Raw genomic sequence first — 9,759 nt, forward strand, 5'->3', positions numbered from 1 at the left:
AGATATTATGAACCATTAACTTCATGTGTTTAAAAGCAAAGTAAAATTGCCATTTCACTGTTTCTCTAGAATAAATGTATTTCTTATGGACATTTGAGATCTAGCCAACGAATGAGGCATTAGCACAGCTACTAATCATCATTTTCAATTTTTGCAGAGTTTGCAAAGTCTCAAGACCTGCCTTATCAATCACTGTCCATAGACACTTTTTCTTATATGAACGATGAGTATGTCGTCATCGCTCAGCCTTTTACTGGAAAGTGCATTTTCCTTGAATGGGACCATGTAGAAAAGACCTTCCGGAATTATGACAACATCACAGGTATGAAAAGGCTGATTGTATTTTGAATGGAAAGTTAAACTGCTTGGGTCAAGGGCAAAAGGAAAAGATGAGTGGTATCAGGGAATGCTTTGGGCAGGTTTGTGGTTTAGTCGCTAAATCGTGTCCAACTCCTGCGACCCCATGGACTGTAGCCCACCAGGCTCCTCCGTCCATAGGATTTTCCAAGCAAGAATACTGGCATGGGTTGCCATTTCCTTCTGCAGGAGATCTCCCCGATCCAGGGATCAAACGTGGGTCTCCAGAACTTTAGGCAGTTTTTTACCAGTTTAGAGCTACCAGGTTTAGAATCATTTGAATCCTAAATCTACCATTTGAGATTGTTCCCTAAAGCTTAATTTCCTCAGTTGTAAAATGGTAATACTAATACTTAACTTGCAGGGCTGTTATAAAATAATGAGAGCACATGTTCAAGAAACTTAGCATAGGACCTATCTGAGTAAACATGCAATAAAAAGTGGGTTATTTTTCTTGAAAGAAAAAGCACTAGACTAAGAATTATGAGTTCTATCTAGGTTCTGCCATAAACAAACTAGTTAAGCCACACTCTCACTGGGCCCATTTTTTAAACCACAAGACTGAGTTTATTTTAGATCGATGAATCTCAAACTTTATTGCAAAAACATTACTTCTGCAAAAGGTTCATGTATGACTTGTGACATAAGGATTTTATGGTCCAGTAAATTTGGGACCCATATCTCCCTCTTGGAGATTCAAAATTAATAACACACATTAGAGGCTCTGAGAAATCCTGCAGTGAGGACACAAACCTCTTTCTAGTATTTTTTGCATTTAATTTGATGATGGAAATCTTTTTCTTTTTTCCTCTCATGAAAACTTTTACTTAGGTCACCTCTTAAGTTTCTTCTTCATTTCAACAACTTTCAAGTGTTTAAGTCATAAATTAGAACATGAGGCTCCCTCTGAAATCACCTTCACATGAGCATTAGCTTCTAACACCCTTAAACTTGCTTCTGAGAGCACTCCCACATCCCCATAGAAGGTCACCCACTTGACAAGGCTGGGATAGTTATAACTAGATTTTGTTGGCAGTCATCAACCCTATTGCTCAAAGGATCAGGACAGGTTTGGGTCTTGCCTAAGACTGAGGTGCCCAGATAACTGAATCCCCTCCAAAGTGAGACCCTCCTAGAATCCTCTTTCCTTCTCAAGGAGGAAGGCTATGCTTCCCTTTCTCCTGAAGCCCCCTCAGTTCTCCAGTGGATTGTAGCAGGGCTTTGTACAGTCTAAACCAGCTTCTTCTTACATGTTGTACAGTCTCTCAATTGCTATGAATGAATCTTTAGATAAGCACTTGAAAGAAAAATGAGTCATATATTCGCAGACTTCCAGATGACCTCATCTAGTCCAGGATGATGAATATATGTCATATACGCAGTCACTATCCCCTCCCTCACCCCATATAGACATTGTTAATCTGTCATGATGTTCTTTCTTGCAGAGGACAGAATCCTTCTTAATACAGTTCTCCAGGCGGTCCCAATCAATCAATCAATATTGGTACATGCTTGAAAACTAGTAGCCATCTTTAAGGAGAAGGTGATGGCATCCCATCCCATGGACGGAGGAGCCTGGTGGGCTGCAGTCCATGGGGTCGCTAAGGGTCGGACACAACAGAACGACTTCACTTTCACTTTTCACTTTCATGCATTGGAGAAGGAAATGGCAACTCACTCCAGTGTTCATGCCTGGAGAGTCCCAGGGACAGGGGAGCCTGGTGGGCTGTCGTCTATGGGGTTGCACAGAGTCGGACACGACTGAAGTGACTTAGCAGCAGCAGCAGCAGCAGCAGTCATCTCTAATCTAGTTCCAACTTTCATTGTATAGAAGGGAAAACTGAATCCCAGAGAAGAGATTTTTTCAAGGTCACAGAATCAGCTGAGTCTTGAAAAGAGTCATAAATAGAATAATTTTGCCTATGCATGCAACCAATTAATAGAAAGAGTTGATGTGGAACTTATTACCTCAAAGCCCTTAGAGCTGCAGTTAGAAAAAACCTGGGGCTAGATCTGCCTTGCTCTCTTTGGATTTCTGAGAAACAACCTCCCTCTAGAAGATCAGAATCTATTGATAAATTAAACTCTTAACAAACGATACTGAGCTAGGCTTCTGACAGACCCCCATGTAGTTTTCTAAAAAGTTTCCCAAAGTAACTTTCAGGAGCATCGCCCATGACTGTACCCCTCTTTCACTTTTCTTAAGGATTCTTCTTCCTTCTCTTCTGCCACTGGTGACCTAAAGCTTCAGAAAAACCCTGAGTGACATCTCTCTTTTCTTAGGGGAAAGTTAGTTGATTCTAGAGCTAGAAGCCATTCATTACAGAGAACAGAGCAATTGAAGATAGAGCCGTGGGCTGCCCAGGCCACTGCTCAAGACTTGGTGAGGTTGTCCTAGAACCTTGTGGAATCCAAGCCCAAGGTGGAAGCCCCAATATAGCTAACTCCTCACTATTGGTTAAGTTAAAAGCATAGGGACACTGGTAACCTTAGGCTTGAATCTCAGCTCTGCCTTATAGCAGCATCGAACCTCTCTGACTTTCAGCCTGCTCACCTGCAAAAGGAAGGGTAATAATAATATTTATCTCTTAAGATTGATGGGAAATTTAATGAGATGATCTGGCAAAGCACAAAGTAGGTGCTCAATAAATGGCAGTTTCCACTAGAATTACTGTGACTAATTCATGATATGTCAGGGAAAGCAATGATTCTTTTCTATAAGAAGTGAGAGGAGAGGAAGCTCCCTGACGGTCCAGTAGTTAGTACTCACTGCTTTCGCTGGTCAATCCCTGGTTGAGGGAACTTAGATCCATGTGTGGCTTGGCCAAAAAAAAAAGAAAAAAGACAAAGAAGAGGGACTTCACTGGCCGTCTTCCCTGGCAGTTCAAAGGTTAAGACTCTGCACTTCCAATGAATGGGGCGCAGGCTCAGCTCCTGGTGGGGGAACTAAGCTCCCACATGCCACGTGGTGCAGCCAAAAAAAATTTTTTTTAAATTAAAGACAATGAAGAAGAAGAAATGAGAGGGAAAACTCAAGCTGTAGCCATGTGTCCTGAATGTCTAGTACACATTGGATGTGACAAGACAACTCTGTTGTTGGTAACAAGGCTCCATGAGGCAAAAAGGCACAGTCTTGTTGCCACTGGATCTGATTAAAAAACTGACTTTGCCTAATCAACCAAAGAAATCTCTTATTTCAGGCTGAAACAAGATTTTGGTGGCAGCTGCATGGTCTCAGCCTGTGTATTAACGTGCTCCCAAAGAGGATGGCCATCCTCCTAATCTCTCATTTGTCTTTCCCAGGCACGTCCACTGTAGTGTGCAAGCCTATAGTCATTGAAACTCAGCTCTATGTCATTGTGGCCCAGCTGTTTGGCGGCTCTCACATCTATAAGCGAGACAGTTTTGCAAATAAATTCATAAAAATCCAGGATATTGAAATCCTCAAAATCCGAAAACCCAATGACATTGAAACATTCAAGATTGAAAACAACTGGTACTTCGTTGTTGCTGACAGTTCAAAAGCTGGTTTCACTACCATTTATAAATGGAACGGAAATGGATTCTACTCCCATCAATCTTTACATGCATGGTACAGGGATACTGATGTGGAATATCTAGAAATAGCCAGAACACCTCAGACTCTCAGAACGCCTCATTTAATACTGTCCAGTAGTTCCCAGCGTCCTGTCATTTATCAGTGGAACAAAGCAATACAATTATTCACTAACCAAACTGACATCCCTAACATGGAGGATGTGTATGCCGTTAAGCACTTTTCAGTGAAAGGCGATGTGTACATTTGCTTGACAAGATTCATTGGTGATTCCAAAGTAATGAAATGGGGAGGCTCCTCATTTCAGGATATTCAGAGGATGCCATCACGAGGATCCATGGTGTTCCAGCCTCTTCAGATAAATAACTATCAATATGCAATTCTTGGAAGTGATTATTCCTTTACTCAAGTGTATAACTGGGATGCAGAGAAAGCCAAATTTGTGAAATTTCAGGAATTAAATGTTCAGGCACCAAGATCATTCACGCATGTGTCCATTAATAAACGCAATTTTCTTTTTGCTTCCAGTTTTAAGGGAAACACACAGATTTACAAACATGTCATAGTTGACTTAAGCGCATGACACACCAAATTCTGTGGCTGCCATCAGTAACTTTCTACAGTACCTGATCCGGATGAACTCAAATGCATGATGACTCTTCTTTTCACACTTGCAAATGAATGCCTTCCAAACATTGAGACTGCTAGAACCAAGCACTACTCGTATCTCCATCCTTACCTGTCCAGTCCAGTGGTGTGGGAAGTTACCTTTTATAAGACAAAACCGAATTGTGTAACTGTTCTTTGCAGTGAAGATGTGTAAATAAGCGTTTAATGGTATCTGTTACTCCAAAAAGAAATATGAATATGTACTTTTCCATTTATTTATTCATGTGTTCAGAAACAACTGCCAAATAAAATGTTTACATTTTCTTTCATATCCCAAAGGTAATTACTTACAGGAGTTATTTTATTCTGGGTGATAGTATGTTGAGTAAAGAGTTTTATACAGTGGGGTTATATTTGGATTGAGAATTTATGTAGTAAATAGTGATTGAAGATGAACATTCATATTGATTGCCTATCATTTATTATCAGGTTGATCAGCTGAGCTTGAACATTCAGACGTGTTTCTCAAGGGCATGGCTTTGGGGAACACTTTGGGGTGAAATAGAGACAAATGGAAAAAGAGTACAGAAATTTGCCTGTTACAAGATGGCTAATTAGACAGTTAGGCCCATCCTTTCCTATCTGATAGCTCCAGCTAAAAACATCATTTGGAGAATTTATAGACACTAAATTCAAGATTTTGGATTTTTAAAGCCTTCTTCAGGGACTTCTAAATGTCCGACTCTCAAATCACCTGACAGCTGGCAGAGATTGCAGCCTTACAGCACTTGCATCAGGTGTATCTGCTACAAAGGCCTCAGTCTGACCGAGGATGCTCTGCTTCTCGACATCAGTTCTGACACGTTACTGACATACTGCTGAGTGCCCACAAGGCTCAGATCTGACTTTCTGAATTCCTGCTCCTGGATCACATGGTATGTTAGCACCTCGCACAATGCCTTTGATAGAGTAGGTTCTCAAAAACTACTTTTGAAGATGCACCTATTATAAACTAAATAATAAACTTCACAAGGCCCTTTGATCTAATCAGTCATATTTACTGAGTACCTACTAATGGGGTATCTTTTCTGTGGTTTGGGGAGGAAAACTGAGGAATAGAGCATAGTGCTTGACCTGTGGGGTCTTAGAAGACTCACAGGATGATTGGGACACAAAAAACTACAAAATAAGCTGTGAGTGCCAAGCATCACCTAAACATTCTGATTTTAAGTGTCAGAGGAGTGCCCAAGATGAGTTCCTGGAAGAAGGGGTCCTTGTTTGAACATAAAGGGAAGAGATGATTTCAAAGGGAATCTGGGCAGAGGAGATATTCTTGGCATGATTTGGTTCTGTGTGCTGCCCTCATGGAGGGGATCAGAGCTTCCTCTGGCTTACTGTTCCTCAGACTCTTTTGCTGAATGACTACAGGGGCAGGTGGGACAGACAGCAACTCTGGCAGCATGTATCTGGCAAACTTGAGGCATTAAAGGTACACCTAATAGTTACATAGTCTCTGGGAAGCAACACCTTGGGGAGTTATGCATAGGAACCAGATTCCTTTACCACATGGGGAAGATATCAACTCTGACATCAGGGTTATGGGGGGACAAGAAGAAGACTCACCCACTCCCAATCCCGCACATAGGGAGATCTGGCCTTCGAATGTCTGACTGTCTTCGTTCCTCTGTCCGATAAGCAGCACATGTGTGTTAGAGGAGGGCTTCCCTGGTGGTGCTCATGCTAAAGAACATGCCTGTCAGTGCAGGAGACTTAAGACTCGCAGGTTCGATCCCCTAGTCAGGAAGATCCCCTGGAGGAGGGCATGCCAACCCACTCCAGTATTCTTGCCTAGAGCATTCCATGGATAGAGGAGCCTGGCAGGGTACAGTCCATGTTGTTGCAAAGAGTTGGACACAACTGAAGCAACTTAGCATGCACCTCTGTTAGAGAACACGCGCTTGGTACAGATTGGGTTTAAGTCCTGTCCTGTCATGTACTGGCTTTGTCCACAGGCAAGTTACATGACCTCGCTGAGCCTCAGTTTCTTCATCTGTAAGGACAACGATGCCTACTCCAAGGACAACAGAAGGATTAAATGAAACAAGGCTCACATGGTGAACTGAATTTTACAAATACAGCCACAACGATATTTCCCATCCTACAGGCTCTATGAGAACCTTGCCCTAACCCCATCAAGACATGACGCCTAATTTCTTGATCCTTCCATCTGGATGGCCTGGTGACTGATAAAATGTAGTGGAAATGATGCAGTTTGAGTTTTGAAGGGAAGTCATAAAAACAATGAAGATTCTGCCTTGTGAAACTGGAAGGATCTCTTTTGGAGGCCTGAGCTGCTGCATACAAAGTCCTATTAGCCCAAGGCCACCACTCTGAGGAAGCCCAAGCTTTGGTCAACAGCCCCAGATGAGGTCTCAGCCAACCGCCACATCAGCCACCCCTTTTGTGAGCGAAGATGCCTCCAGGTGATTTCAGCTCTCAGCTGTCAAGTCACCACAGACTGGCAAATATTCCCTACTGAAGATCCAGAAATCATGGAACAGAGACAAGCCATTCCTATGATGCTCTGTCCAAATTCCTGACCCACAGTATCTATGAGCATAATAAAATCATTATTTTAAAAGGCCAAGTTTTGGAGTGACTTTTTAGCAGCAATAATCAGAATAGCACATGACGTGCTTAGCAGAGAACAGCACAAAATGGTAAAGACTCCAGCTGCAATGCAGGGGACACAGGAGACAAGGGTTCGTTCCCTGGGTGGGGAAGATCCCCTGGAAGAGGAAACGGCAACCCACTCCAGTATTCTTGCCTGGGAAATCCCCTGGACAGAGGAACCTGGCGGGCTACAGTCCCCAGAGTTGCAAAGAGTCGGACATGACTGAAGCAACTGAGCATGCAAGTACCAGTTACTACTAGTGGGCCCCACACCCAGAATATTGTATGCTTTGGACTCATGTTCTACCTTGTTGCTTTGATGTAATTCATTGCCGTTTCATTTCTAAAGGCTACCTCCTGTTTTCTATATGTTAATGGTGTTCAGACTCTGCCAGGCACTCTGCTGACTTTAGAGATGCAGAGATTTTGGATCTAGATTCTGGCCATTTGCTTTAAAAGAGGCATTGACTATTTAAGTCAGCAAAGAAACTATCTAATTTACCTCAAAACTGAGACCCACAGATGTGAAGCAAGTTACAACCCAGGCCTCCTGACACTCAGCCTAGTCCTTTCTCCATTACATGGTACTACCTTTCAAAATCTAACCCTCTGATTGGCACCTGGGATTGCAGATGGGGAGAGAGGTGAGGAATGAGGAGGCTGACTGAGACGATAAATTCAAGAAAGACTGAGAAGGAGGACATGTGGTCAGGACCACTCTTGCAGGAATCGACTTTTCTGAGAGTTGCCCTCTCTCCGTGTACCCCTCATCTACCCTGTACTATGCAACTGGGTCATTTATACCCAGCCGTAAATGACTGAACACCTAAATCTCAATCTAAGTGCCCAATACAGAAGCTGGGCTGGCTCAGCCTGAGCCAGTCCATCCTCCCTCCTGGATATTTGGAACTAGAGCAGCAGAGTCTGAGTCAGTTGGTCCCAGGCACCACACCAGTAAAGGGATGATCTTAAATCACGTTCCCTTGAAGCAGGGGGATTTACTGAAGGAGTGCTCTTAGGTAAGGGACAGGGGGAGCACAGGGCAGGGAAGATGTAAAGATGTACTTTCAGGAGAAGTCTGGCTTCAGCCTGAACCCAAGGGGATCTCTAAAGCATGAATGAATTGAACCACAGAATGTGTTCTGCCTTGAGGCAAAGAGGGTGGACATTTATATCCCCCATCTGATGATCAGGGACCAAAGGATGCGTGGGCATAACCTCTCAGGCATCTCCAGCTGAGAAGTTTCCAATTGGCTAAGGGCACTTCCAGAGACGGGAACCAGTATGAGCAGCCATGCTACAGGATGAGTTCACCAACCTAGCAAAGGGCATCCGGGTGGGTAACCAAAAGCATATGCTACAACGATGGTGTCTGAGGCACCACTCCAGTTTGGAGCAGCCACAGTGGTCTACAAACCAGAGGAGCAGAGAAGAAAATGAAGCCAAAGCACAGAAAGAAGCAGGGGTGAGAAACTACACAGTCTAAGGGAGAGAGGGAGGGAGAGGAAAAAGAAGGGAAGAAGAGAGAGAAGGGGTAAGAAAAGGGAAAGGGGAACGCGCAGAGTAGAAAGGTAGGGAGGGGACTTTGCTAGCGGTCCAGTGGTTAGGAATCTGCCTTGCAATGCAGGCAACACCGGTTCAGTCCCTGGTTGGGGAACTAAGATCCCACATGCCACTTTGAGCAACTAAGCCCGTGGGCTGCAGTCACTGAGCCCAGGCACTCTGGAGCCCCCATGTCACAACTAGAGAGTCCGTGTGCCCAATGAAAGGTCCTGCAGGATGCAGTAGAGATCCCGTAGGCTGCATCTAAGACCCAACACAGTCAAATAAACAAATTAAAAGGAAAGGCAGAGAGAGGACGGGAAGAAGATGGGGAGGCTTGGAGTCCCAGCTTGGGTCACCTGAGAACCAGACTCTGAGAAGTTAAGTATTAGGCAGTACCTTTGAGAACAATACCTGGAAGGGAGAAGGAATTAGGATTTGGCAAAAAGAGCCACTGAATTGTGATGCAGTTCTAACAAAAGCAACCCTGTAGGTTGCTCTAGAGCTGAAATGTCCTTTCTCAGTTTTCCCAAGGTGGACCAAGGGGATCAGACCTTCATAACTCTATCAGAGGTGTGCTGTCCCTGGAAGAAAGCATGGCCTTAGTGAGGCTGTTTTTTTCAGCCAAGGCAATCCCCGAAGAGGGCAGACAGTAGAGACCCATCTTCTGGTGGTAGTTCCAGAAGCTGGGGAAATAAGTCATTTATTCCTGAATGAGGATCTAGGCAGCACAACACAGCATCCACCCCAGAGGGAGATAGATGAGGAAGAAGGTTGCAGGGGGGGTGCAGTGAGGCACCCTTATTCCTAGTGATTGCCCATTTTCCACTCCATCCCTCATGAGATCCAATGGTGTTGTTCCCTGCTGTTGAATTCCTTGAGATACTTCTCTAGCCTTCTATTAACAAGCCACTACATACATACATACATACACACACATACACATTTTGTTTTATATTACTTTGCGTGGCTTTCTTTGCTTGTCACAAAATTATTTTCAACTAAGTCAGAACACTTAGGCA

General features: G+C 43.7%; 1 protein-coding gene and 1 long non-coding RNA gene across 4 annotated transcripts in view; both read left to right on the forward strand.

Moving 5' to 3' along the window:
* Positions 1 to 4,851, forward strand: part of LGI1 (leucine rich glioma inactivated 1) — a 37,674-nt gene extending 32,823 nt beyond the window's left edge. For 2 of the 3 annotated variants that reach the window (XM_069567178.1, XM_069567179.1), the window contains 2 exons: positions 158 to 322; positions 3,661 to 4,851. In XM_069567178.1, the coding sequence (XP_069423279.1) occupies positions 158 to 322; positions 3,661 to 4,496 (1,001 nt within the window). In that variant the 3' untranslated portion in view covers positions 4,497 to 4,851. The remainder of the gene's footprint in view (positions 1 to 157; positions 323 to 3,660) is intronic. The other variant, XM_069567181.1, reaches the window with a different exon arrangement.
* Positions 4,852 to 5,066: 215 nt separating this feature from the next.
* On the forward strand, positions 5,067 to 7,169 carry LOC138427563 (uncharacterized). Its single transcript, XR_011252060.1, has 2 exons — positions 5,067 to 5,457; positions 6,535 to 7,169. It is a non-coding gene; the product is annotated as an uncharacterized lncRNA (long non-coding RNA).
* Positions 7,170 to 9,759: the final 2,590 nt, after the last annotated feature.

Source organism: Ovis canadensis, chromosome 22 (assembly GCF_042477335.2).
Source record: "Ovis canadensis isolate MfBH-ARS-UI-01 breed Bighorn chromosome 22, ARS-UI_OviCan_v2, whole genome shotgun sequence".
Taxonomy (NCBI): Eukaryota; Metazoa; Chordata; class Mammalia; order Artiodactyla; family Bovidae; genus Ovis; species Ovis canadensis.